The sequence below is a fragment of the Coffea arabica genome, chromosome 5e (assembly GCF_036785885.1).
Source record: "Coffea arabica cultivar ET-39 chromosome 5e, Coffea Arabica ET-39 HiFi, whole genome shotgun sequence".
In the NCBI taxonomy this organism is placed as follows: Eukaryota; Viridiplantae; Streptophyta; class Magnoliopsida; order Gentianales; family Rubiaceae; genus Coffea; species Coffea arabica.
The window spans coordinates 48,275,644-48,303,235 of NC_092318.1; the positions used below are offsets into that span (position 1 = coordinate 48,275,644).

A 27,592-nucleotide genomic window follows, 5' to 3' on the forward strand; every position below is an offset into this window, starting at 1 on the left:
TCTAAAATGACAGTAAAATTTTGTTAAAGTATTATATATATTGCATTTATTGAACATATTTATCTTTTCGTTTATATCGAACTAATGAACAATTTGACACCCTAACGATAATTGGCTCACGAAAAATGTCTCTTATTGCTAATAAAGAGTTCTTTCGCTGCAAATCAAGATTGAATGCATTTTCAAAAGAAAATAATGTATTCCTTCTTACTGTTTAATTGTCAACAGGAGAAATTTCAAAAAATATATACATGTACGCCTAAAAGGGCAAGAATTCAGAAAATGCTGCTTGTCATCCAAAACCAATTGAAGTAGATTTCTGATTGGACTTGTGAGTATTTGAGAAAAGCAATTGCTATATTATTGATGGATCATAGCTATTGGTATCTTAAAATATTACTTTTGAATTATAATACATCTTCTAAGCTGGGACAAAATTTTGATTATCACTCCCCAAAGTTGCTGAAAGAATGCACTTTAAACTATGTGGTACCTATAACCTATACATCAGGATAACTGCTGGAGCAGAACAGTAATGCAACCAGACGGAAAATGTCCAAGGACAGAGTCTATTCCTTGGTTCTGTTTCTCATTGCTTTTCGCTTATTTACATCAAGGTATCTTTTCCTTAACCTGATTGCTTTTGGAGTAACCTGCATGATCCAAAGAGTTGCAGGTTCAACAAAAGGCTAGGCTGCAGTACAAAACTGATAGATAAGTGCTGAAGAAGTGTGACAAACAGAAAGGCATAAGAGATCATCGACCGGTAACTCCCAATACAGAGAAAAGGGACCCTGACAAAATCTTTGAAAGCAACTTAAATTGCCTACTCATCAAACAAAATTCAACCATTTGTTTCCTGTCTCATTTTTTCATGCATTCTCAATTTATAGGGAGTACATTGACATACCTCAATTAGCTCATCTGAGGCTACATACCCAATTGCTTCTTCTAGCGTCATCTGCCACCCAAAAAGTCGGACAAAAAATGAGGACTACTTTATAACAACTGCATCACCAACGCATAAGCATATTTGTCGAGAATATTTTTAAGTTCAATCCGGGTGAACGCAATTAATTCACAGCATCTTATGATTAGGTTGCTCAATTGACAAGGAAGTGATTAACTATGCACTTGAAACCAAAAATCAGTGTAAAATTCTAGAAATAATAATCTGAGGAAGACTTATTGACTCTAGGTGCGGCCATGGATCTAAAATCAGGGCCAAGGATAGTCCACTTCTAAAAAGGGAAAATCACCAACAGCAATATGCAAGGACACCAGTAATTCAATCTTATCCAACAATTGTCCCACTTAAAATTCCACTAGCAATGGGCTTATACCCCTCAGAAGTAGAACCAAGTTCAAAAGTGCTGAAAGAAATACGTACAAGACGAGGTGGAGATAGTTTAACATTCTCATCCTTGCTAGCAGCCCGTACATTTGTTAGTTCCTTCATCCTTACTGGATTAACCTGTGATAAGCAACAACGATCATTTGCATCACAGTCAAGGGGATAGAGACCAACAAACAGTTTAAAGAGATGTATTTCCTTACATCAAGATCTGTGTCTCGAGAATGCTCACCGACAATCATGCCATCATATGTCTGTACAATTGCACAAATAATCACAAATATAACCTAAGAAAACTCCTATCCTAGAGTTGCACATCTAGGTAAGGTGCATTTTAATTATTTTCTAAATTTATGTCATTGACTAGAGAAGGATGCACCACAGAGAAATACATAAAATGTCACAAGTAAAAATATAGGGGAACTTGCATAACACCAGCCCCACAACCCACCAAGAAACGCTACAGAAGATCAGATATATCCTGGCAGTATATATTCACGTATGATGACTCAAAAAAGAACCTGTTCCAGATACAGTAAAACCCAAAACTAAATTTATGTATGTGCGCATGAATAACCTATAGGTACATGAAGCATGAAGTTATTGTATAAATTAGAATAGCAGGAAAGACAAATAAAAGAAAAGAGAGGGAGATTATGTGAAGGCAAACTAATTTAGCAGCGAGACAGACAAATAAGAAAAGATCGGCTAATTTAGGCAACCTCCATCCCAGGTGTGACGAAGAGAATCCCACGAGGTTCTAGACTTATTAGCGCATAAGCTGTAGTTGTTCCATAGCCCATGGAAACCTGTTGAACCAAGTTCAAGCAATTAGATGCATGACTGGACATATATGGACCAATACAGCTCTCAAAGGTGGTTAGATACACATCAAATTTTTTAGAGTTGAAATTGAAAAAGAAGCACAGATGTACCAATACTCCTTTTCTGACATTTCCAAGAGAACCTCTATATTTAGCATAAGCTGCAGAACAAAGAGAGATGGCCATATATGAGAAAACTCATCAATGAAAAGTACCAGCAATGCAAGGAACAAGTGGTTAAAATTATTAACAAACGGAAATGAAAAGAAACAAGCAATCATAAGTATGATTTCTAGCCAGATGGTAACAAGCATCCACAAGTATAATACTACCAGACAGATACAATTAAATTATCAGCAAAAAGCACTGGAACATAAAAGGCATGTGCATAATTACATAGCAAAACATCTATCCCAAGGGATTACTTCTATCATGTCACATCACATATCAGTAATGGTACAACTTAAAGCAAAGGCTCTGGTTTGTCGTCCCAATTTGAACCAGAAGAAAAGTAACGTGACTTTCTGTATCTATTTATGTCAACCGTATTAATCCAAATCCTTCTGAAATATGGTATAAAACAAAAGTCCAATAACCCAACCAAATAAAAAGATTGAGCTTTTCAGAGCTACAGGGTCGAGAGCAGACCACAAATTGCTCAACAACAGGTATGCAAGATTAAAATACAGTTTGCTACATGAATGACGATGACTTAAATTACTCTGAAAAGAACTCATAAGATTGAAGTGCAAATAAATGAAAGAGAAAAGAGCATTAAATTGATTTTCCACCATATGGAGCAGCATATATGTCTACAAAGAGGTCCCAAATTACATAACCTCAAATGAAAAGCATGAAGGCAATGTGAAGAACTACAGAAGAAAGCAGAACAGCATACTCAGGAAAGCACGGTGCATAAATCCAGTTCCTCGTGTGTCACTGCTGAATACACTTCTGTATCCGACAAGGCCCCTGTAATGATGGGAAACAAGAGAATCGATACTCCTCACAAGTTACCTAAGTTGACCCCAACTTACAGTTCAGAACAACAAAAGCAAAAAAAGACTAGACTTTATAAATGAAATTTCCAGCCTAGAACACCCAGTCACAATAAGAATGTCAGTTGGTACGTTTGTTACACATAGATGTCTTATATGTCACATTGATTGGAGGAAGAAATTATTTGCATTAAAGGAGATTTATCATATCAGCTTGGAAACAAATAACTCTGCTGATATTTAACTGGACCACATTGCTATTACCACAGACCACAATAAACTTGTTCAAGGTTCACCGATCTGTTATCCATGTGAAAGTGGGACCTCAGATTCAACAGTCAAAACCAATCAACCAGTTCAACATATTTAATTTGTAAATACACACACGAGCAAAGACATGTCATGCCAGATATACAAATCTCAGGTAAGAATGCCATGAGCAGCAAGAAAGACATCAGATTAAGAAATAAGAAAAACCTTGAAGGACAAGTCAGACAGATTTTAGTCCGATCATCGTGGCCTGGAACAGGACCCATGTCTGCAACCTCAGCTTTTCTGTGAGAAAGTGCATCCAATACTAAACCAACATGCTGTTCATTGACCTACAGAAAGCAACCTCAATTCTCTTCAGATTTCACAAGTCAAAGAAGAGCAATGTAACATTCAATTTCCCTCACCTCTATAGTCACTTCTTCAATTGGTTCTAGCTTCTCACCATTCTCTGTTTTGTACCTGAAACAGAAAAAAATTTGCTCAATCCAAGGGAATGTATTTGTATTTTGTTTTTTTGATTTTGGGGGCGAGGGGGGGAGAGAGAGAAGTGGTGAATAACTGTTCTGTTGGAAGTTCAAAACCAAAGAAGCATTAATGACTATTTATGGCAGTAAAAATGATCATCCCCTTTACTTTGCAAAGATACTTTATCAGGAACTTAGAAGGAAACAAAAATAGAAAATTTATTCAATTACAGCTTGCAAACTGCAACAAGAAGCAGGTAGCAGTCAAAATGCAGAGTATTTGATAACAATGTTCACGTGAACATCAAGATTTATTTGTAGGTAAAAACTAGTGAAACGAGAGGTCAATATTCATTTCTAGATTTGATCTTTTAGGCTGCATAAGCAGATTTCTTTTTCTCTTCAAGTAGATAGCAATAAGACATGAATAGGAAGGGCAGTATACCAAGCATATATTTGTACAGGAGAAGCCAAAAATACAAAAAAAAAAAAAAGAAAAAGAAATAGGAGATATGTGATAAGTAAAGAGGAACTGCTATAAACCTTTTGAAAGGAAAATGGAAGTGTCTTGTTTAAGGGTGAGTCGCTTTATATATAGTGATCAGTTCTCTTCCCTATTTATGAGAACAATGAAACCAATGAGATTAAATAACATATACGTTTTCTCATATTTTCTACACAGCCTTAAATCTGGAAATATATCACTATATGCCATTGTAACCATAATGACCACAAAACAAACTGCAAAGACAACAATAGCATCGCTAGCAAATAATTTACTGTACGCTATTATGCTATGCAAGGAACATAAAGTGGGAGACAATGCACCAGGGCAATGGAACAAAAAGCTTACATGACTTTAGGTGGTGAGACAGATAATTCAAATCCTTCACGCCTCATATTCTCAATCAAGATACCTACATCAACAAATGAAGGACAATATACTTAACTAACTAAACATGACATGTCCAATAAGGCTGGACTCAAAACACATTCTACTGAAACTACAAGAAAACATAATCTTTCGTCTTGGAGAAAGAAGAACAAAGGATAAGTTGGATAGACTAATCTTATTAAAATAAATAAATAAAACTTGCCCAATTGAAGTTCTCCCCTCCCTTGAACTTCATATGAATCTGACAGGCCTGGTATAACGTTTATGGCGAGATTTGTTTCTGCTTCGGCTATAAGCCGATCCCCAATTTTTCCGCCAGTCAACTGAAAACATAAACACCAAATGTTGTGCTGTTCATACAATGGGGAAGAGTTTACTTTGTCATTAGGAGGTTAAAATATCTGATCCAAATATGAAGCATTAAGACATCCAATTGGCATGATTCAATCTGGGTGCACATTTGTCGCTTATCAGTCAATGATCAATTTCTTGTGGTCTTTCAAACACCCTTAAATGACACAGAAAAAATGAAGACAGGACAAGAGGAAGCTGGCAGATAGGGCTTTAAACTAGTGCTAAAATAGTAAAATATACTTGAGGAGTACTTGCTGTAAGTGGTGGATGTGAAGAATTAACCGATCACGCGATCAGAGACTTGATACTAGGAAAAAATTATAAGGTTGATGTTGTTCAAAATGTTTGACTTTATGATTGGCACAATTACTTTAGTGTAAACATACTTGAGCCCTCTCATTGCCCCTAATGACCTATTTATCAATCCGGCAACTAACAAAGTATGATATAAACCTTATCTTTTCCAATAGGGTAAAAAACAAAAAAACCCCGTGGCAAACCTAATATACAGAAAAGCCTCCTGTAATTTCAAAACATACAACACGACACCTCATACTTTGAACTAAATTGTAAAGGTGGCGAAATCTGTTAAAATTAACGGGAATGGATGAAATGACAAAAATGCCCTGATATAACTAAGCAAAAGGCAGCTCAACAAAATCATTTGTTTCATTCTCTAGAGAGAGAGAATTGGAGGCTAAGGGGTAGAACAGGTATATTTGTTAAAAATTAGGTATAAAAAATTAGTTTTTAGGTTCCAATAAATCATTTCCGTTAATTTTAACAGATTCCGTCACCTTTACAATTTAGTTCAAAACATGAGGTGTCGTTTTGTACGTTTTGAAACCACAAGGGGCTTTTCTGTTTATTAGGTTTACCACAAGGGATTTTTTTTGTTTTTTACCCTTTCCAATATACAAGAACAAAGAAACTTATTACAGCACTGTCCGACGAAAATCTATGCTCCTATTTTGTGAACTAAAATATGTTTGAGAATGAATTGAGCTACTCAGAGATCAACTGGAGTGTCAGCCAATCAATTCAACCCTAAGCACATGTTTACTTGGTTAAAGTGACATGATAGGTTTGAACACATAGAAAACAGCAAAAACAACAAACTCAAGCTACATGAGTTCAGATTGATTGATTGAGAACACCTTCAATCATAAAGAAGACCAGCTTGCGTAGTTTTTGAGCTCCACTTAGCTCATTTATACCCTTAAAACAGAAACAACATAAGGAATCCCCAATTCTCCACCCTCATTTCCCTATGTAGGCAAACTAGACAGAATAAACAGGAAGGATAGACCACCCGACCAAAAATAGAGTAGCAGAAAATTAGTGATGAAAAACCAAAAAAGAAATCCTAGCAAGGGCGTAATGTGAGAATGGCCCTCTCAAATTATAAATGTTTTAACATATCTTTTCATCTGTATGTGCATGTTTATAGTGTCTGTGTTCAATTGCCAGGAAGACATCATGGAGGTGGTCTAGAAAGAAAACAAAGTAAATAGAATATATTCATGGTTTTTGCTTCATGCTACCCTTGAGCATTTCCTAACCTTCTTCCCAAAACATAAAATTAGAAAAACAAAATAACATAAAAGATAAAAATAAAATAAAAGGGCAATGCTACATATATCAACACAGCTTTCTATCCTGCAGTTCACTGCTCCTACCTCTTAGGACTTTCATGGCTTCTAAAATGGAAAGTCAGATGATGTCCTATATTATATACAACTAAGCATTTCTCCACAAAGCATTTCTAACTTGTCATAGCCGATAGTTAACTACAGGCTGGTTCAAGGAGAACGCGTCAATTGGGAGGGTAGAAAAAAAAATAATAAAAAACTAGCCCATACAGGCCACTCACATGGGTACCATCACGTCCAGCCAAAGGAGAGTCATTCACACTGAAGGTCATTGAAATGGTTGGGGGATCAAGCTGAACTGTGGGCAATGTAGTCATAACCTACCATATATCAGGGTTAAACAAATAATCAGTCATACAGATGATCAAAAACATATTCAAAGATGTTCCTAAAAAATGTAGTCATAACATACCATATACCAGGGTTGAAAAAATAATTCAATCATACAGATGATGAAATATATATTCTAACATGCTGCTAAGCAATTGGACAACCTTAAGACAAGTCAAAGCAAGTATAACAGATTTAACTTCAAAGAAAGGCCCAAGAAAGTAAACAAGTTTCCTGAGAGATGAATGTTGAACACAGAAAAGCATACAGAATACTGACACTGTAATCATCTTAACACATAATGCCTAATCATTACTATAAGAAAAGAAAAAACAGCGCTGAAGCATTTGATTAACAACAAACCTCAACATTTGCAACTGTGTGACCTATTGCTGGCCTTGTCAACCCAGCCATTGACACTATGTCACCAGCACCAGCACTATCAACTAACACCATGCTAGTACCCTTCTTCTTCATCAGCTTCACAACCTATATGGCATGAATTTATTAGGCTAATCAAGTTCAAAACTATGATAAACAATGCACAGATTACTTTAAGCATATAACTACAAATGGAACATGAATTGAGGCCTCTCCTTGCAGAAAACATCAATCCCGATCTGAACTCAGGAATTTTATATTCCTATTCTAATTTCAGGGAAAAAGGAAGTAACAAGGGACAACCATCAGTAGCTACACTATGATGGTGTAACCTGCAGAGCCCTACACATATGCATCAACAGGACATGAGAAACTAGTTAAATCTTGGGGCAAAGTAGATTCTCCCATAGATCTATGAAACATATACAATGTGTGGGCACAGATACAACTTTCCACCTTTTTTTTGGGGAAATGGGGGTTGGGGTGGAGGGTGTTCTGCTGTTGATTACCATTAAAATGTTCTTTTTATATAGAAATTTTTTGTTTGAATAATGAACCTACGATTAATGAGAACTTCCAACAGCCATTGACAATGACAAACCTTGCCTTCTTCGATTTTGACAGTTCCAGAATCTGATTCACGAAGTCCATGGATTTTATCACCAATGTGCACTATTCCAGAATATATTCGCCCCGTCAAAATTCTCCCAAGATATGAATCTCGTTCCATCATGGAAACCTGAAAAGAACTGTTAAGGATCTTTTTCAATGTTTCCATGCAAAGAATGAAGGCATCAAAAGGAACAAGAAAATTTAGAAAAACAAAGATGAAATAACAAAAGGAAAAAAAAAAAAGAGGAAATCCGACAAACAAAAAAAATCATAAGCATATGCTAATGCGCTGATCCAAGTATTACTACCAGGACAATTAGGAGAAATACAAAAGAAAAGCATCATGTCTACAAGTTGCAAGAATACTATTCCCAAAATGCACTAGTCCAATTTCCTCACGAATCACCAGTTCACATGGAAGAAAACCTTCATACACATTTCACGCATAGAAAACTAGAGAGATGGTATCCACTGGCATTACAGTCTTGTGAGGCTATGTTATATATGCTTACATGTAATTTCATCTCAAATCAAGCAATGCTAGTACATATAAACCCACTATCAAATTTTACAATACTTATTCAGCTGTAGGTATACAATTTTTCCTAAATTTAACAGAAAAAACCAAAACAAAATGGGCCATGGACCCATTTTGGATGCATTTAATCAGGTCGATAACTTATGTATTCAATTTAAGCCTAATGCTTGGCCAAAGCTCATACCACCAACTCCTGCTCTTATAGAGCAATAGCAACCCATTCACTCAATATCAGTGATGGAGTCACCAGATTTTGTCCCCAAACTAACAAGCTTCCTCTCGCATTGGTTTCAAATCTTCTAATTGATGAAGTAATTCACTTATTCAAACTAAAATACAGACTTTTGCACCTTATCCTGTCCTGCTCCCAGAATCAAATTCCATTAGTTTTAGAAGTTACACAATTTTGCGATTCAACATATCAATTAAGAATTTGACAAGAAATGATAGTATAATACACTCCTGCCACCATCATGGCAGGAAGCACTGACAGATTTCTGCTACAGAATTAAAACAGGGTATCCTATGATCATACTACTTGGTTTAGATAGATTAATGTCAACCTCTTACTAATGCTTAGTAAAATCAGATAAAGAGCCATTAAAAGCCTTGCACAGTATGAGCATTGTTTGAACTAACGAACATAAGCTGCATCTATTACTCTATTGCGCGTATACGCACAAAGGGGACAAAGCTCTATGAACATGTTTGGGCATTAATTCCGAGAAAGAGAATGAACATTTGATAACCAACCAGCATTTGGAAAGGGGCATCAAGGCTAGCAGTAGGTGGAGGAACATGTCTTATGATTGCATCAAGCAGCTGAGACATATTTTTAGCATCATCTGGAGGACATTTTGTATAGTTGGATGAAGCCCATCCTTCTTTTGCTGAAGCATAAAGAACAGGAAAATCAAGTTGTTCCTCTGCAACAACAGAACCAAAAGAAACAAGAATCAGAAACAATTTTTATAATATCACAAGGCTTAAAAACAAAAGATATATGAAAAAACTTAAACACAAGAAATCAATCATTTGTGGAACCAAATTCCAGCACCTGAAGCACCAAGATTTGCAAAGAGGTCAAAAACGAGGCTCTCAACTTCATTGCATCTTTCCTCAGTAACTGGACATGCACAATCAGATAAATGAGGATCATATACCAGATGAAATAAACAATTTACGCCACAAAAGATGAACCAATTTGAAGTAGAAATCACTTGCTTCATATGATGAAATAAGAGCAAATTAGAAAAAGAAAAAGGGCAGTGATCTTGATAGTTTCACCTCTCACAAACCAAATGTCAAACCCAATGACCATGTGACACACTAAGCCAAGACAGTCATGACGGTCATCTACTAATGGACGGTAATCCCGTCAATATTTAAACGGTAATGCACCAAACGTTCTTGAAAATCTTGGCCATGAAAGACTTTAGTTCAGTATACACATGCACACATAAGAGATCTTTGATTGTCTAGATATCGTTAGCAATTACTTGTCAAAGCAATACAAGACTGGGTGATTAGTTACACAGTCTTCAAGACCTCAAAGTCTTAGCCTTCTGATTTTTGGCATGTTTCTCAAATATGATGAACCATCATCCTAGGTTTCACCACCAGAAGTTTCATCACGTTAATCAGTAGGAGGACAAACTAGAAACACAGAATTAGGAAGAAGCTCCTCACAACAGAATAGTTGTGCAGGTATAAATTCAGTAACATCACAGTAATTTGGAGAAAGTAGGGACTTTAAAAAAAATTGCTTGTGAACACAAACTATTAATTATGGTTTCTTTATGAACAAAATCACGAGGTGGAAAGTTGGATACTGCACTATTAGCGAGCAGCTACCAAATGAAACTGAATTCAATTCACTTTACAAGGATAAGGTAAGGAATACCAGCAATTGTATGAGCGAGAAGCTACCAAATGAAACTGAATTCAATTCGCTTAACAAGGATAGGGTAGGATACATGCAATTCTACATATCCCTGCCCAATCTATAGAAAGTACTAGAAGAATGAACTTGTGGAAAAAAGTGCAACAGATTTTGCAAACGTAAGTGATTGTAAAGGGAAAAGGTAAAAAGGAACTATGCAACAAAATATCCAACATTAGTACCAGTGCACAGGCAAATCTCACCAATAACCACTTCAAATACAGAAACAGTGATCGAACTCATAAATGCAGGTTAACCAATTCTTTTTAGAAGAATAGATCATAAGAAACAACATAAAAAGGAAAAACAAAAACATATATCACAAGTTCCTGAGAGGAAACAAGAATACCCACAGAACTTATACCTGCCGGTCGATCTACTTTGTTCAGAAGAAGAATAGGTCTCAGTCCATATTTTAAGGCCTTAGCAAGTACAAATTTTGTCTGTGCTAGTGGACCCTCACCAGCATCTACAACTAAAATTGCACCCTCAACCATGCCAACTACTCGCTCAACCTATGAAATTAGACAAAGGAAAAGAAAATTATAACCACTTGTGGAAAAAATAACAACGGTAACAGGTATTATTCCTCAAGCATTTCCTATATTCCTCTGAAGCTTTTTTTTCCTTCTAGTATTCTTCAATCTTTTCTTTTTTCAACTATCTTGAGCCCCAAGTTAAAGGAGTTTTTTCTGACAAATGCTCACCAGAGGCTTATCAACAACATCAGCTTCAGTTTCATAAATATTTACATCATTCACACCATATTTAAGTAAAAACTGTTTAAAACAACCCTCATAAGTGCATACTTCACCACCAAAATCTGCATGTCCAGGAGTGTCAACCATGTTTAGCTCATTTTCCTTCCACGAAATTAAAGTGACCTGCAAATGATGAGAAGATTATGAAATAGGATTCAGAAACATATACAACCACTAACTGAAAGCAGCGCTTTGCCAAGAATATAAGATAGTTGAAGAATCATCTAATTCACCTGAATTTGAAGAGATGCACATGAAAGTAAAAATCATGAAGAAATTCCAGAGACTTGATGACTAACAAATTAATTAGATCTCTATACCCAAAGATGACGACCTAAAAATATTGTTGATTTATTTGGTTCATTTAAAGCAGTAATTCAACCAATAGGACCCAAAAATAAAGTGTTCTGGATCACCTATGGATACCTGATTGCGTCCTCCTTCATTGCAAAAAATAGGGGTGCAAGGACAACAGAAATGTCTTATGAAGTAATCCACCTCCTATGACACCATAGCAATACATGAAAGGCTAACTAAACCTGCTGTGAAATAAACATCATGCTAACCAAACAAACTATACTCGTCTTTCCATCTCAGAATAACTCTGGAAGGTCACATCTTCTTTTTACTTTAGGCATTTTCATAATTTCTCTTTCACATTTCTAGTGCCATTCTAACAAGCTAGTGTACTGATCATCACAATATAATATTAGAGAATATAAAATTATTACCGAAAGGATTACATAGTTCATTATTTTCAAAAATCAAAGAATGAACACCAAAATCTAATAGATAATCCATCACTAGAACCTTAAAATTGTTTGCCTATTCGACAGTTCAATCCCCCAAGGTTATGAGTTAAATCCCACCCCAATGTCATCCTAATTCGCCCAGCAGACAAAAATGAAATAATAGCGTAATTAACAGCCAAAACGATCATACAAAGCTCTTTTATACTTAAATGATTCACTTATATGATAAAAGTAACTTCCCATAGAAGAATGCATGTCTAGGCAAAATGACAGAAACACTAGTTAAAGTAATCTTCTATGTAAACTGAAATATTCTTACCTATAGAACCCAAAAAAAATATATATATATACATACATACATACATATATATATATATATATATATATACAGAGATAGATAGAACCCCAAATATTGTTATCTAGAAATAAAGGAACAACTACCAAGAGTCCTAATAATTGTTAAATTCCGTACTGGCTCAGTGAAAAATACCTTGCTTGAAATTCATCAATCTACTACCAACAATAGACTAGGTAGCAGCCGTAAGTCCGGCCTTTTTTTCCTCATTGCCAGTCACTGGAAAGAAGGACAAAAAATACACCAGAAAATAACTCAAATCTCACTAAAGCAACTTCACTGGCAAGGTGGTACCAGAAAGTCAAAATCAACCCTCATATTATCCTGGAAAATAGACTTAATTTTCTTTTGTTAGTGTCTAGTGTATACAATCCTCTTCTATTCCTTTGCTTTTGACTATCTACTGTAAAACTTTCACCCAGTTGCATTTCTAAAGCAAAATGAAAAACAATTCGAATGAAACAACTTCACCCAGTCAACAACTGGATATGCAAGATTCAGCTGTGCATTTATCTGTTATACACATAAATTTTACGTTTCAGAAGACCAATTCCAATGCGTGATAAGTGTCCCATCATTATTCTATCACGTTAATTCATTTCAACTGGAAAAAAAAATCTTACTTCATATGGGAAGATTGTAAGCCAAGAGCCAAAATTTCCAACTCAAAATCGAAACTTTAGTACCCTTAGGATATTATAACACGAAAGTACAAAAAATAAAAAACAGTAGTAAAAAAAAACTGAGATAATACTAAAAAAGGTTGCTAAATTAAAGAAAATGAAGTGTAAACCTTGGAAGCAATAGTGATACCGCGCTCACGCTCGAGGCTAATGGAATCCATTGCACGTTCATGGGGGATATCGGCGCCGCACTGGCGGAGGAGCCGATCCATAAGTGTGGTTTTGCCATGGTCGACGTGAGCTATTACGGCAACATTCCTAAGCCTGCTGGGGTCAATTGCGCCGCTTGGAGCCGAAGCTGCTGATGCTGCACTCGTAGCTGTGGCCGCCGTCGAGAAGGCGCGTGAAATGCCGGCGTGGCGCGTGAATAAGTGGGTTTTAATAGAGAGATGGTTATGTTGGAAACATGAAGTTGAGGAGGAAAGGGATTTTTTAGTGGCAGCAGATAATAGAGAACGGAGCAGTGGACCAGCCATTTCCGGTGACCTCCGGCGCCGGAGGAGTGATGGAGAGGTTTTGGGGGTTTTAGAAATGAAAGGAACAATTACTTTAACATGTGATAGGGTTTAGCGTTTAAGCACTATCGAAAATGAGCATTTTTATTATTATTTTACTCCAAAAAAAAAAAAAGGAATAATCATTATGTGCCCATTGGAAAATGAAGATATTTATTGGAGTGATTAAGAGGGGAAACAAAAAGAAAAAGGATCCTACCACATAGATTGTAAGATACCCTCTTTTGCTAGTGTTTATTTATTTATGAAAAGAAACAAATATTTTCTTGATGAATTCTAAAATAAAAGTATAATTTGAATTCTAAATTTAAATTGTATGATATGAACATACTAGTGTAAAATAAACTTGCTCAAATCTCATGCTATTATTTTTGCAATTTTGTCATGCAAAAAGAGGAGTAAGAAATTTTTCGAGTAACAAAAATTAAAAAATTTTTCACGTAGTTTGTTGGAAAATATGTGTGTGTCAATCTAGAGTTTAGACCATCAAATTTGAAGCAAATAATAACAACACACTTGTTTGGTACTTGTCCAAATTGTAATTATTATAGTCCAAAATCGATTAACAATTTAACATCTAAACATTAACCCATGAATTGCATCAATGTTTAGATTTTTCTTTGCACATCCACCAATCTAATGATGTAACATATTAAACTGAAATCGCGACATATCGAAAAAATCTTTAACCATCTTTAAATGCGATATCTTGTGCACTCGTTTAAATCATATAAATGTGAGTAAGAATCATTGAATTTGAAGACGTTTTGACAATAATTTATTTAACACTGTCCATCTATACTTATTGATATTTGAAGTAGATTAAGAGTTAGATATTATACCATGAATTGCATTATTATTTAACTCATCTCTGACACATTCAATAATATGTGCTATGAATACTAATTTGAAATGGTTACATATAAAGAAAAAAGTTTAATACCTTCTAAATATGTTATATTGTGCTTGACTACCCAAAAATCACACCCAAAATAGCATTATAAGTTTTTTTTTTAAAAAAGTAGCTTAGTTGGGAAAAAAAAATACTTCTGGTTGGATACAATGTGTAATAGTACTACCAGAAATGTTAAAGAACCTTCTACCATATAAAGTCATTTTGTTTACCTCTATATCCATTTTTTTTTTCAGTCCAAAGCAGTTTAGACCTGAAGTATCAGGACCATCATCATCAAGTTAAGATCCTCAACTGCACAGCCACCTTCAAGTAAGAGAAAAGTCGTTTTAACTTTAATTCTTTGTATGTAGAAATGTGGTTGATGAATGATATAATGTGTTTTAACCATATGTTCTCACATTGAACTTTTTTTTTTTTTTTTCTATCATAGGATTTGATTAACTTTTGTGAAAAGGAAAGATTTCATTCTTTTCAGATGTGTTTTTTTTATGACAGAATCCATCAAGAATATCTAACTCCTTTTTTGTTGTGACTCAAACATGTTTTTTCCTAAAACTAGAAGGTGATGATTGTAACAAAGTTGGATGTCAGCATATAGGTGCTGAACTACTTGTTAAAAAGGAACAAGAGATTTGTTGTTAGAACTCATGGATCCTTGGTAGTTTCTAGAGAGTGAAATCATATTGGTATTTGTTCTCAATTGCTTTTGATTGTGTAAAAATTAATTTTAGAAAATCAAAATAAAAAAATATGAAAATAGATACCTTTGATTTTCAACTTATTTCAGATTCAAAAAATCTAAAATCCGAATATAAAAATCAGTTGAGAACACAACAAAATACCTTCTTCAAAATCAAAATCAAAATCTAAAGTTAGGTCCTAAAAATTAGTTGGGAAAAGACTGTTGTAGCCTCAACTTCAAGAATTGTGAGATGTCCATTATATGCTCGGCAACTTTACATCACCAAAAATAGAAAATTTTGAAATTAAATTTCCTTTTTATTCTTTCATTATAATTAATTTGAAAACCAATGATTATTTTGCAAGTTTTGATAGGTTCATTTGGATTTTTTTTAAAGTTTTTTGTAGAAAAATATCTTATAATTTATTTTTTTTTAAAAACGTGATATATGTTGTTGGGTGAAAAGGTTTGGAGTTTTTGTAAAAGAATATATTATAAAGTTTTTAAAAAAATGTGATCTATGCGAGGTGAAAAGGTAGTTACAAAATGTACAAGAGCTTATTTCTCAAAAACTCCAAAAAAAAAAAATTCCACAAAAAGTGATAATCCAAACAGTTATGAATATAAATATTTTTCTCCTTGGTATTTTTTCCTTATCAAAAACATGTTGATAATGCAGTCATTCTCATGTTTTCATCTAAAAGGTATTTGTTCAGCCATTATTTAATAATAATTACATTTTGATATTTTTGGTATTATAAATTTTTAAAAATAGAACAAAATATAGCACTGAGTATGACTATATACTTTTTACTTGATGGTTTGGCTAATGTTTTGGATTTTTGGTTGTGACAAGAATAAGTTTTAGGCTCCGTGTAATAATAAGTGGGAGTTTTCTTGTGTTATCTGCTGAATAAATTTCTTTATTAAGAAAAATGTATTTTACAATCCAATAACTAGGTTCTACTTAAGGACTGGTGATTTAGTTATGGAAGAAAATAATTTCTGAAAATTGCATACAAAACTTTGTGCACAACTATAAGGTAATTACCATGCAAGTCTTCTTAATATTGATGGAAAAGTCTTATATAGTGGGCAAAATACTATAAAATTTCTAATTTTCTGCACATTAAAAGACTACGTGTATGGTAATTAACTTCAACCCATCATCTATCAAGAGCCGACTCTTCCTATGAGCTACCTACAATTTAATCTACCAATTGCAAACCTCCATTATTTTACAGTTGCCTGCAATCTTTACATGTTCTTCAGTGCAGTTTTATTCATCAATCTTCTATTTCTTCTACCTTTCTATTCTTTATTTAGGCTCTCTTTATCACCCCTTTTCAAGAGACAAGTTAAAACAATTATATATAGGTATGTTCCCTCTAATAATTGCTACTTCTTCCTCGTCAATTGTTATGACAAGATTCGTACATAATTTGCATGCTCAGGATATATGCACCAGTGTTGATTTTCTTGAATTTAAAAGGGTTTTCTTTTCTTGACAAATTTTCATGAATCTTGATTGTTTTAGTCCTTGAATTCAAGACGATGCAAAGGTCTACTGGGCTTCCTGCATGTGCATCGTGCAAACATCAACGCAAGAAGTGCACGGACAAATGCATATTAGCACCATTTTTTCCAGTCGAAAAGAACAGAGAATTTCAAGCTGTTCACAAAATCTTTGGAGTCAGCAATGTTGCAAAGATACTCAGGAGTCACAACAGTGAAGAAGAAAGAAAAAGGGCTGCGGATTCACTGATTTGGGAAGCTTTTGCTTGGCAAAGGGATCCAATCCAAGGGCCATCTGGAGAATTCAGAAGGGTTGTTGAAGAACTCAAGTTTTACAAAACTCAATACCAAAAGATTACTTCTCAATTGCCCCCAACATCACAGGTCACAACAAGCATGGGGTACAAACCGGCAGTTAACGCGGCCGTGGCATCACCAGTTTTGGTTAATGGAGCATGGAATAATGCTCGCAATAATAATGCTAATATTAACGGTGGGATTAGTACCATGATGAATAATATTCGTGGGCTAAGTAGCAATGGTGGTGGTTTGAGTGGTGTTCATGATCATCCTAATGGAAATTCGATTATTGATCATTCATCTAATCCGTTTGCTTATGGTGCTAATAGTAATCATCTGGTAGTCCAAACTATGGAGCATCAAAATGGTTCTGCAGCTGTTATTCTTTCCCAGCAGCATCCTAATGGTAACAGTAACGGTGTATTGCAAGGTTTCGAGCATCAAAATGGTACTGCAGCTGTTATGCTGCCCCAGCAGCATCACACAATTTCTGGTTTCAACCAGCAATACTATATTCCCACAGGTATAGTAGTTTAAATTTATTTAATTATTTTGATCAATTATTCGTGTAGTCTTAGATGTGTCTTTATTGTATATTTTTCAAGTTGGGAATACCAAAGAGTTAAAGGAGCTGAAGGGCCATGGGCAAGTATGCTGAGAATTTGCATGCATACCAAATTTTTGATCTTCTACGAGTTGCAGAAAATTTACAGGTCAAACACTAAAGTTTTCTGGATTATGTTCGTTGCATCAATGTTAAGGGGATACAAGTTAACACTAGATCATTCATGATCCTTATCTAAATTATGTTCATTGATTCGATCTGTAAGTGATAATGAATTATGTCTAGATAAAGTTCTAGACATGACTAACCTCTATTTTATCAAAACAACTTCAAGATTCATTCATTTTGTATCAAGAAATGTATCTGAATTATTATTGGTCTCTTCAATATTACAGGCCAGTACAGTTCCTCAACTGATGTGAATGGCAAGACAGCAGAAAGTTCACCGTGGCATGGGAACTCATAGTCACAGTTGCTGATACCTATCTGTCATCCCTTTGCTAGGAGCCCTTTTATTCTTTTTGTTATTTTGACCAGATTTATTGGTGCTCATGGCAAAGTATACACAGTGTATATCACTAGGTAGATGATTGATTCTTGGGATCTTGAATTGTTTAGATTAAGGAATCATGGGCACGATTGCCCCCCAAGGTAGAAACTAGCCAAACTGTTATTTTGTGCTGCACATTTTTCATAATTCTTGGTTGGCTATTTTGCAAACTTCTTCTTCATCAGACGTGATGACAAAATCAAGATTGTATCGAGCACAAAGCACAACAGATGGAAAAAAAGTGAAATATAACATAAAAATCGCACCAAGAATTAGTTTACTCCTCATCATGACAGATATATTCATGTTTTAAAAACATAACGAGTTATAACTGCAGAATATAACTAAATTTTGTTCATGGGGCAACATGGTGATTATGATCTTTGTCCAATTATTTTTTTTCTTTTAAATTTCTTTATCCAGCACATTATTATTCCCGTTCATCTAAGAATAAATAAAAGTATGTGTCAATGTCACCAAAAAGAAACCTATAAATATTTCTTTATTAGCTTGGGACACATGATTGTGCTAATTAAATTCTGCAAAGATTGCTTATTTTTCGAACTGATTTGAGCACTTATGCTAGCATATAAAATTTTTGGTATTTGCTTGTACAATTTAAGCATGCTAGACACCTATGAGGTGACCAATATTTATATTAAGACATAAACAATACACCCAAATATTTGTTTTTGTGAAGTTAAACTCAAAAAAAAAAAAAAAGATTCGCCTTGGAGGGTTAAGTTGAAAAAGATCGATTTTTGTTGGTTTTTTGTTGGGTAATTAGCTCTCCGTTTCTTGACTTCGTGGGCTATATAAACAATGGCCAAAGTCCATTTCCAAGTCTAATGGGTGCAAGTCTTCTAATCAGTCTTCTCATCATTTCCCTTTTTCACTTGGCCTATTCCTCTGCTTCTCCTCTACCATTGGGAGCTCATCCTCTAGGTCCTCATTCTCTCTTCTTCAACCTCTTGCATAATTTCTGTTGTTCATTTTGTTGATATCTTATCATTATTTTTAAGCTGAAGTCAATTTCCAAAATAAACACTTTTTAAAGTTTTTAACATGTTGGATATTTTACAGATGAGAAGTTTTATCAATCAGAGGTGATCAAATGCAAAGACGGGTCCAAATCCTTCACTAAAGACCAAATTAACGATAATTTCTGTGACTGCCCAGATGGCACTGATGAACCAGGTACTCGAAATTTTTGTTTTCCAGCAATCCCTTTTGAGTTTTTTAAAGACTTTAATTTTTACTTGCAGTAAATGCTCGGAGCTAATTGATTATGGGGGCTTTTTGTAATGTTTGTTTGTTTGTTTTTTCCGTCGTTTTGACAAGTTCCGTACTTTTTGGGTAAACTCGTAATTTGGCAATATGATATTGGTCTTTATTGTGGTATTTGGCAATATGGATGTTGGATATGTGAAGCTTAAACAATTTTGAAGCATCTGAAACAAACAAATGTCGGAAATGCATATATGAAGTTAAACATTTGATCACAAATGATTTTGGAGTAAGCCCTGCATTCCAAGGTTAATGCTTTTATCATATCTTTCAATCTCAACATTGTTTTTCTTTTAAGATTCTATTATATCAAAACATGATTGACGAAAAAGATGGCGACTTTATGATTTTTTTGGGTGAAGGGGGGAGGGGACTAATGCATGTGAAGGATTTAATGTTTTACTGAAACAAAATTTTTTCCTTGTCTGGTCTCGATAGTGAGCAACTTATTATAATGCTATCCTCTATTTTCAGTGGCTTGGCTCTTGACAAAAGCTGAAAGTGACCATTTCATGGCATTTCCAAATTAAGCGAATTAGTTCCTGGCAGTTACTAGAAAAAGATTCACAAAACTCTATTGGATCCAAATCCAGGCACTAGGACAAATATTAATGCTGCAGTACTCTTTGGCATTTTCTGGCTCTAGCTTGTGTTATCAATTATTAGGATAATTTGACGACACTAAAATTTCTTCTTCTTCCTTTTCTCTCCTCTTATTCTTACTCCTAGTGGAGATGACCTCAAGAAATCAGTTTTTCCTCTTCTTATACAGAACAAGCATGTAATTTCATTTCAAGCCATATAAGTTGCTGTTTTTAATGTTTAGTTTACCATCCATTAGCTGTATAATAAGAGTACTTTAGTATTCTGTCCTTGTACGTAAGTCATTGAGCTTCTTCATTTACCATGCAGGAACCTCAGCATGTCCTGCTGGAAAATTTTATTGCAAGAATGTAGGAAGCACGCCCAAGTTTTTGTTTCCTTCTCAGATAAATGATCAAATTTGTGGTACATACTTCAAGTAATTGTATAATATTTTTAATTTGGCTGCTTACATCATCCAAGTCAAATGGAGGGTTTTTTGTTATTTAGGTTGTGTTTGCTTAACTTCTTATCTACTGTTTGAGAAACAATTTATTCTTGTTCCTTTTTTTTTTCAAATATAGTTTGGGTAGACGGGAAAAGAGATGAATGTGTCTGATAACTACTGTTGACCTTTATGGAATGACAGTTTGCTAAAAAACTCCAGTTTCTTGACCAGAATAATTTTGATGGTGCTGTTTCTAGAATTTCTAAGGCATACTATATACTATGGTTTAATGCCATTTGGTTCTCGGACCCCAATGAGCAGCCAGTGATACATGAAAGTCACCTAATTTTTCATCTCAAATACATCATTGTTATGATTAACATGCGCATGGCCAGTACATGAAAATGACCGTTTTCTCTCTACCTATGCATATTCAGTGTGTATTCATAATTACCAATACATTATTACCAATCCAATTAGTGTTTCTTTCACCATCAAGTCAAACATAAGGATTTTGAAAGAACTCTCGATGAAATCTGTGCTATTTTTGGTGCAAGAAAAAGTAGGAAGAGACCTACTTCCTTGAGGAAAAATTAGACAAATGATTATTTTAAGATCCTTTTTCAATGCAATGCAGTTGAACTGTTGGAAGATTATGTTAATAGGACATTCAAGTAGTTTGCTTTCCCATTCAAAGTAATATCTTGATGGATGCAGTATCCAATGTGATGAAAATAACATAATTCCTTGTCATTTAAGATTTGCTTTAGACAAGCATGCTTGTCAACATGATTGACCTGCAATGATGCACCCCTTCCAGCCTAATGCAGGGGCAACCCTCTTGGGTGGCTTCCTTCTTAAAGATTCTATTTGTGTACTGATTTTTTAGAGTTTGCCTTTTGCTGGTTAAACCACCTCTAGATTGCTGTGACGGAAGTGACGAAAATGATGGAACTGTCATATGTCTCAACATTTGCATTATGGGTGGGACTGTTGCTTATGACTCACTAAATTATCGCTCAACAATCAGGCACCAGAATTCAGCTGGTGCAAGGACGAAAGTCAACCTAAATTCTGAAGACTCACTTGGGAAACTTAAAGGTATTTCACTTTGTTTGTTAGAGCAGTCTTACAATAAGTGGCAACCTGCTATGATAATAATTCCATTGGTGATTTCAGGTCTGAAGACATTAGCAACTCTACAGGTTGCTCTTATTATAATTGTTGTGGCAATTAGGAAGTTTCCTCGGCGTGTTAGGGCCAGAAGAAGGCATCCTCGTTGAACGATTCTCTCAAGCTCATGTTGCTGACGGTAGTACAATTGCCATAAGTGTTGTTTGTTTTAGTTTTTAATTTTTTCTGAAAAAGTCAAAACTCCTAGTCGATGCTTATCTCTTTCTCTGTCACCCATGATTGTAGCAATAGATTAGCAGAGCCATCTATACTTATTTAACCAAGGTAGCAATTAGCTTATGTAAAGTCCATCCATTGCTTTATATCGATGATAACAATACAATATACTACTTGTTTAACTCTCATAGCAATTAATCTTGTAAAAGTTGTATAACTTAATAATCTGCTCCTAAAGAAGCTGCTATAGGATTGTTTGTGTAGAGCAATTGGTTTGCTAGAAATGGAAGTCCAAGCTACTAGCCTACTGGAGATGGATTTTTAGCGATGATGGCAATGACTGGATTTGACACTTTCACTTTTAACACTAATAAAATTGACACAAAAGATATCCAGTATCACTGTAATGTTTGGTTTCTCAGAGGTATTTCCTTTGGCTCTTTGTTGGGCATCTGGCTGGTTGATGTCTGATAAGACATAAGCTCAGCGTACATCGTGAGAGTAGAAATGAGATATAATGTCTGACATTTAGAACAATGTAAAGGGTGAATTGGACTTAAATTCTCGCAATTTAAACTCACATCAGGACCTAGATAACTACCAAGCAACCTTGGTTTGTTGCCTTTGGTTTTCAGTATCCTTTTTTGTTTCTTTTTTTGGATTATGATACTTTCATAGGTATAGTTAAATAATGAATAGGTGATGTTGGAGAAATTGATTATCACTCACTTGTTCATAGTGACTGTAGCAACATAGATTTTCAGTTATTTTAGGCCAACATTATTTTCATCTCTTTTTTTTAATTGATGTAGAAATGATTTAAGGCTCTACTGTCCTTTGTTTTGGGTCTTGAAAGAAGAGAATTTTGACCTCAAATAGGATTCCAGTGTGTAGCTAGACTTCTATAATATCGTATTGTAGTTCATGTTTGACTTTTAATGGAACTTTATGGTTAAGACTTCTTGTAATTCCATTTCCGAGTCAGACTTTGAGTTCTTGTGGTAGAACTTTAGTACTTGGGCTAAATTAGCCAACCATGTTGAATAAAATCTCTTGGTTTTACTTTAAAATGAGCTCCACTTAGATGGATCTTTTGTGGGGGTATTTTTAAACAAAATTTTAGTGTAGCGACTTTATTGAAAAGAGCATATTTGAGATGAAAGGTGGTTGGACAATGTGTAAAAGTTTGTTAGAAATAATGCTTACAAACAGGTCCTAGATTTTGATTGTGAATTGCATCATGACTCTGCCTCTTTGTGCTTCTGCTTTTGCATTAGGAAATTCTAGGACTCCAAGAGACCCAGTGCTGACTAGCATTCTTGTGGTCCATCTTTTGGCAATGGACTCTGAAAATTTGATATTTTACCTGCTGTGTGATTGAGGTGTTCTGCAATGAAAGTAGAGTCATTATTCAATTAAAGAGTAAAGAAAAAAAAGGAACATCAGTTTCGTCTTTCTTTGTTTTCTTCGTGTGGGTGGATTTTAGTCAGTTCTTGGCCTTATCAATTTGTGCTGAAGAATGTTGAATCTGGACTATATATGAATGGATGGTGTATACGACTAGCAAGATGCAAAAATTACTAGTATTAATATTTTAGTGTTTTCCAGTTGCAACCCATAGACAAGAAGTGGAATATTCTTTGGTATGTGGAAAAGATCATTTGTTGTCTGGTACAGACACATAGTCTCTACTTGATTGATGTGATGCATATTCTCTGCCTAGTTAGTTTTCATCTATCGTTCCATTGGCTTAAATTTTGCCAAGCCTGTATGCACGTCTCCTGCTCTATAAAAGCAAGGTGTTAGAGCTTTCTGGTTTTGATTAGGCTTTTAGTTTTTACTACAGTTCAGGGTTCCCTTACTTACGTACTTCTGCTCCTTGATTTATAAATACAAATTGGTAAAAGACTTTGCTCAATTGTGCAGGATTTGTATTGTTTTGCGCTTGCTTGTCCATTCAAAATTGGTTTCTGAAGTGATAGTTATGGTAACAGTAGCAACAAGACTTTATTCATCTCCAAATCTGATTCGTCATTCTTTGCTAAGATTTTCCTCAGTTTCCAAGTTTTCTCCTCTAAATTATCTTGAGGAATCAATTAAAGCTGCAATTGAAGCCAAAAATTATGGAGATATTCCCAACATTCTTGCTGCTTCAAAAGGATCTTGCCAGAATGCCAATCCCTTTTCATTCCTCTCTGCCTTTCCTGTAAAAACAAGAACAAATATTGTTGACGAAATTTTGCAATCTTTTATTTCCCTTAGACCTCGTTCTCGTCCTGGGTTTGCATATTCTTGTCTCCTTTCCTACACTCTCCAAAGTCCCAATCCCCTGCCACTTGCCCTTGCTGTACTCCAACGCACACTTCGTTCTGGTTGTCTTCCTGTTCCCCAAACTCATGTCCTACTTTCTACTGCATGGCTTGAAAGCTGCCGCCATGCTAAGTCGGTCTCAAACATACTGTTGGAGATGCAGTCCATTGGGTATAATCCTGATTGTGGCATATGCAATTACCTTATTCTATCACTATGTAAGGTTGATCAGTTAAAAGAGGCAATCAAAGTTTTGAAAGGTATGAGTGGTGCTGGTTGCTTTCCAGATTTGGATAGTTATGGAACTATAATATGTGAAATGAGTGAGCTTGGAAGGACTGCTGATGCTGTTAGAATGATGAAGGAGATGGTGGCAACCTTCAACTTGAGCCCAAGAAAAGAAATATTGGTAAAGATTGCAGCAGCATTTCGAGCAAATAAAGAGACCTTGAGAGCTGTGGAGATGATTGAGTTTTTAGAAAGGAGAGATGTGGATGTTGGGTTTGATGTATATGATTTGGTGCTTGAGGGGTGCTTGGAGTGTCGACAATTTGTCCTGGCAGGAAAAGTTGTCATGAGAATGACTGGGAAGGGTTTCATACCATACATCAGTGTGAGGCAAAGGGTGGTTGCAGGCCTGGCCAGTGTTGATGAGTGGGAGCTTGCTTCAGCTGTGAGACAGAGATTTTCAGACATGAATCCTTAGCTACTTTAACTGGAAATACTTGGTAGTGATGTTATTTTGTAAGTAGGAAAGAAGCATGCACGCCCTTCTGCAATTAATTGAACAGGATCACCTCGATAAAATAATTTACTAGGAATTTGTTGAAATCTCTCTTGAGGTGCCGTATCACAATACTTCATCATTTATGTTGTCAAATATCTATGGTGCTTGGTGTCCAATTCTGAAAGAGCTGAATTATTACCACTTACTCATGTTTGATGATGTTATGAACTTCAAAAGAGGTAAAAAAGTGCATTCCATTTTGAACTTTTCAAATCTTCACAAAGCATCATCAAGTGCCTTTGCTTGATTAAGACTGCTTGGCTGAGGATCCCCTCCTGAAAATACATTGCTGGTGAAAGCACTATGTCATTAGTTAATTAGCGTATCAGGAAGCAATCTTTTGGTCGGATGCCAATGAGAATTGAATTTTTTGAAGTGTTTGTATTGGCTATATTCGTTTAAGTACCTAGGTTTGCTGCTAAAATTTCAATTAACAAGGTCCTTCTTGGGGCTCGAGAAGAGATATGCACGCACATACGTTCTGGGCTGGGGGCCAGGAGGTTCTTCTCGTGCAATGGACACGTGACCATTGATAAAGTGATGCAATCTCAGAATTACTCAACAGTTGAGTATGATGATATGTTTCTTCAGTTTGATGAGACTGGAGGAGTACCTTTTACTTGTTTGGATTTAGTTTGGCGACGCATGGGCTTAAATTGCTGATAGACTTAAAAGGGCCTCACCAAGAGCTAAAATTATACCTGCATCTAACTGAAAGGAAAGAAACCAGGAGACTTGACACCCCACTGTAGGAAAAATAATCATGATTATTCGATAGATTTGAGTTTGAGTAGTTGGTTCTTTGTTTCTTCAAATGGCATTTGTGACTAGAATCCCTGTAAGGGAAAGCTTGCCCATTTATAACTAGAAGGATGTTAGTCAATCATTTAATACCAATACCTGCAGAAAATGACATTCAACTTTGCAACAAAGATATAGGTTTGTTCCTCGGTCGTGTGCATCAGGTCCTAGTTATACTGGTTCTATTCTTAATATGTCTCTTTCTTCTTTGGTTGTTATAACTTGAAATCAGAGATTGTTTTATGTTACAAAGCTGCAGGACCTGATTTTTGTTGTAGAATTTCCTCAAGATTGCTTAACAGGGTAGCTAGCTTCCAAATTAATGCCACATAGACCATCCTTGTCTTTGGTTCCACGTTCCATCTTGATGTAACCAGCTTCACCCCATTCAGTGCCCCATGAATTCTTTACAAGCCAGTACTTTTTGCCACCTTCTTCTCCATAGCCAACTACAGCTACTCCGTGATTAAGGTTCTTGTCACAATAGCCAGAGTAGACTCCTTTAGAGTACAGTTGAAAGTTAAAGCCGCTAGCATCAATTGCAACTGATACTGGTTGCTTGGCAGCTGCAGTTTGAAGGGCAAGCTCATTACTTTTGGGTATTTTCCCATAGCCGGTGATTGTGACTGCATGATCTTTTTCTTTGGCTCTGTTGCATTTGTCCCTTTTTCCTTTATAAGGATAGTCACTTTCGGTGGTAATTCCACCATTTGCTTTAATGAACTCAAAAGCTTTATCCATGAATCCACCATTACAACCTTCATTATTCCTGTTGTAATCACAGTCCACAAGCTCCTGTTCTGACAGAGACACCAACTTTCCTGTTTTGATCTTGTTGATTCCTTCCACAGCAGCAATTGCAGAGAATGCCCAACAACTTCCTGGAGTGAAGAAATTTATGGTAACACAAGATTCTATTCTTCGACACAACCTTCAATTCTAAACAAGCTAAGTGGTTCAAAGTTGTACTAGTTGCTTTCTTGAGCCACTGTTCTGTTTTACTTTGGCCTGAGTGTTAATGCTGGGGTCTATGGTCAAATCAGCTTAGACAAACTTGGACATATTGACTTGTATGCTGATACTTTTCTTTGTTGTTTGTAATAAGCAAATGCTAATGTTAGCCTTATAAGAATGAGAAATAGCAGAATAGAAATCGATGCACCATTCCTTGAATAGTTTGCTCAAGAATAGTTTCAAAATGGAAAAAAAAATGCAGGTTTTGCCTACCACAAGCGCCTTGATCCTTGACTGGAGTCACAGCGCCCTGCTTTCTCCAGTCGACAGTGGCTGGTAACTTAACTGGGTCAGACGTAAAATTCTGTCCATCCCTTTGAAGACTGCGAGTTTTATAACCCAAGTAGGTAGATATGAACTCCTCATTGGTCATGTCTGCATATTGATTGTCAGTGAGTTGATAAGAAAGGTTCCGAGAATTGATATAGTCAATATATTGGACATTGGATTGGTATATCCCAAATCGCATCTCCCATTCATCTCCATTAGCGTAGGTTCGTCCATACTTTTTTAGCCACTCTTCGTACCTCTTAAACACAGGTCCCCGGTCATAAAGCTTCCTGCCTTCCCCAAAACTTGCACTTGGACACAAGAATAAAATGCAGAGAAGCACAAATGTCGTAGTTGTAGTAGTAGCAGTAGTGCTAGTAGTAGTGCAAGCATTTCTCAATGCAGAAAGCTTATTCATGTTACCTTCAGATGCATATGAAGAATGGGTTGGTGATATTTAAATCTTTCTGAATCAAGGTGTGCAAGAGAGCACGTTTCTACATTTTGCTTCTAGGGCTATAGTCTTCTTGTG

The 27,592-nt window shown here is 35.5% G+C and overlaps 3 protein-coding genes and 1 non-coding gene across 6 annotated transcripts; 1 reads left to right on the forward strand and 3 right to left on the reverse strand.

Annotated features, from left to right (window-relative positions):
- Positions 1–338: 338 nt before the first annotated feature.
- LOC113689018 (uncharacterized) lies at positions 339–13,745 on the reverse strand. 2 transcript variants are annotated; one of them, XM_027206851.2, is made up of 19 exons: positions 13,279–13,745; positions 11,427–11,501; positions 10,982–11,132; positions 9,733–9,801; positions 9,429–9,601; positions 8,127–8,264; positions 7,508–7,633; positions 7,036–7,134; positions 5,011–5,131; positions 4,767–4,830; positions 3,854–3,908; positions 3,654–3,778; positions 3,077–3,150; positions 2,290–2,339; positions 2,077–2,163; positions 1,558–1,608; positions 1,391–1,474; positions 911–961; positions 339–653 (listed from the first exon to the last, which is right to left on the reverse strand). In XM_027206851.2, exons 1-19 carry the CDS (start codon positions 13,642–13,644, stop codon positions 570–572), a joined length of 2,043 nt encoding a protein of 680 aa, XP_027062652.2. In that variant the 5' UTR covers positions 13,645–13,745; the 3' UTR covers positions 339–569. The 2 variants fall into 2 exon arrangements, with proteins under 2 accessions (XP_027062652.2, XP_071904983.1); XM_072048882.1 differs by lacking the exon at positions 13,279–13,745 and adding an exon at positions 12,621–12,648.
- On the reverse strand, positions 12,602–12,700 carry LOC113691194 (small nucleolar RNA snoR113). The gene has a single exon (XR_003448606.2). It is a non-coding gene; the product is annotated as a small nucleolar RNA snoR113 (small nucleolar RNA).
- Positions 13,746–18,880: 5,135 nt separating the features above from the next.
- Positions 18,881–25,091, forward strand: LOC113688623 (pentatricopeptide repeat-containing protein At1g06270-like). Of its 2 annotated transcripts, XM_027206504.2 has the most exons (6): positions 18,883–19,156; positions 19,295–19,408; positions 20,411–20,506; positions 21,450–21,629; positions 21,708–21,840; positions 23,805–25,091. In XM_027206504.2, the coding sequence occupies exon 6, from the start codon at positions 23,863–23,865 to the stop codon at positions 24,892–24,894; it is 1,032 nt and encodes a 343-aa protein (XP_027062305.2). In that variant the 5' UTR covers positions 18,883–19,156; positions 19,295–19,408; positions 20,411–20,506; positions 21,450–21,629; positions 21,708–21,840; positions 23,805–23,862; the 3' UTR covers positions 24,895–25,091. The 2 variants fall into 2 exon arrangements, with proteins under 2 accessions (XP_027062304.1, XP_027062305.2); XM_027206503.2 differs by lacking the exon at positions 20,411–20,506 and having other exon boundaries at positions 18,881–19,156.
- A 741-nt stretch (positions 25,092–25,832) lies between these two features.
- On the reverse strand, positions 25,833–27,485 carry LOC113688622 (cysteine proteinase COT44-like). The gene is made up of 2 exons (XM_027206501.2): positions 27,004–27,485; positions 25,833–26,657 (listed from the first exon to the last, which is right to left on the reverse strand). Exons 1-2 carry the CDS (start codon positions 27,476–27,478, stop codon positions 26,062–26,064), a joined length of 1,071 nt encoding a protein of 356 aa, XP_027062302.1. The 5' UTR covers positions 27,479–27,485; the 3' UTR covers positions 25,833–26,061.
- Positions 27,486–27,592: the final 107 nt, after the last annotated feature.

What these genes read in the sequence shown, in the direction of transcription:
- LOC113689018 (XM_027206851.2), bottom strand. Translation starts at nt 13,644, where the DNA reads ATGGCTGGTCCACTGCTCCGTTCTCTATTATCTGCTGCCACTAAAAAA. An exon ending in ATGCAGATTTTGGTGGTGAA is followed by an intron (nt 11,133 to 11,426) that starts GTATGCACTTAT and finishes CTAATTTCATAG; the next exon opens with GTTGAGCGAGTAGTTGGCAT. An exon ending in CTGGACGTGATGGTACCCAT is followed by an intron (nt 5,132 to 7,035) that starts GTGAGTGGCCTG and finishes TTATGTTTTCAG; the next exon opens with TTGACTGGCGGAAAAATTGG.
- LOC113688623 (XM_027206503.2), top strand. Translation starts at nt 23,863, where the DNA reads ATGGTAACAGTAGCAACAAGACTTTATTCATCTCCAAATCTGATTCGT.
- LOC113688622 (XM_027206501.2), bottom strand. Translation starts at nt 27,478, where the DNA reads ATGAATAAGCTTTCTGCATTGAGAAATGCTTGCACTACTACTAGCACT. An exon ending in CAAGGATCAAGGCGCTTGTG is followed by an intron (nt 26,658 to 27,003) that starts GTAGGCAAAACC and finishes TCTTCACTCCAG; the next exon opens with GAAGTTGTTGGGCATTCTCT.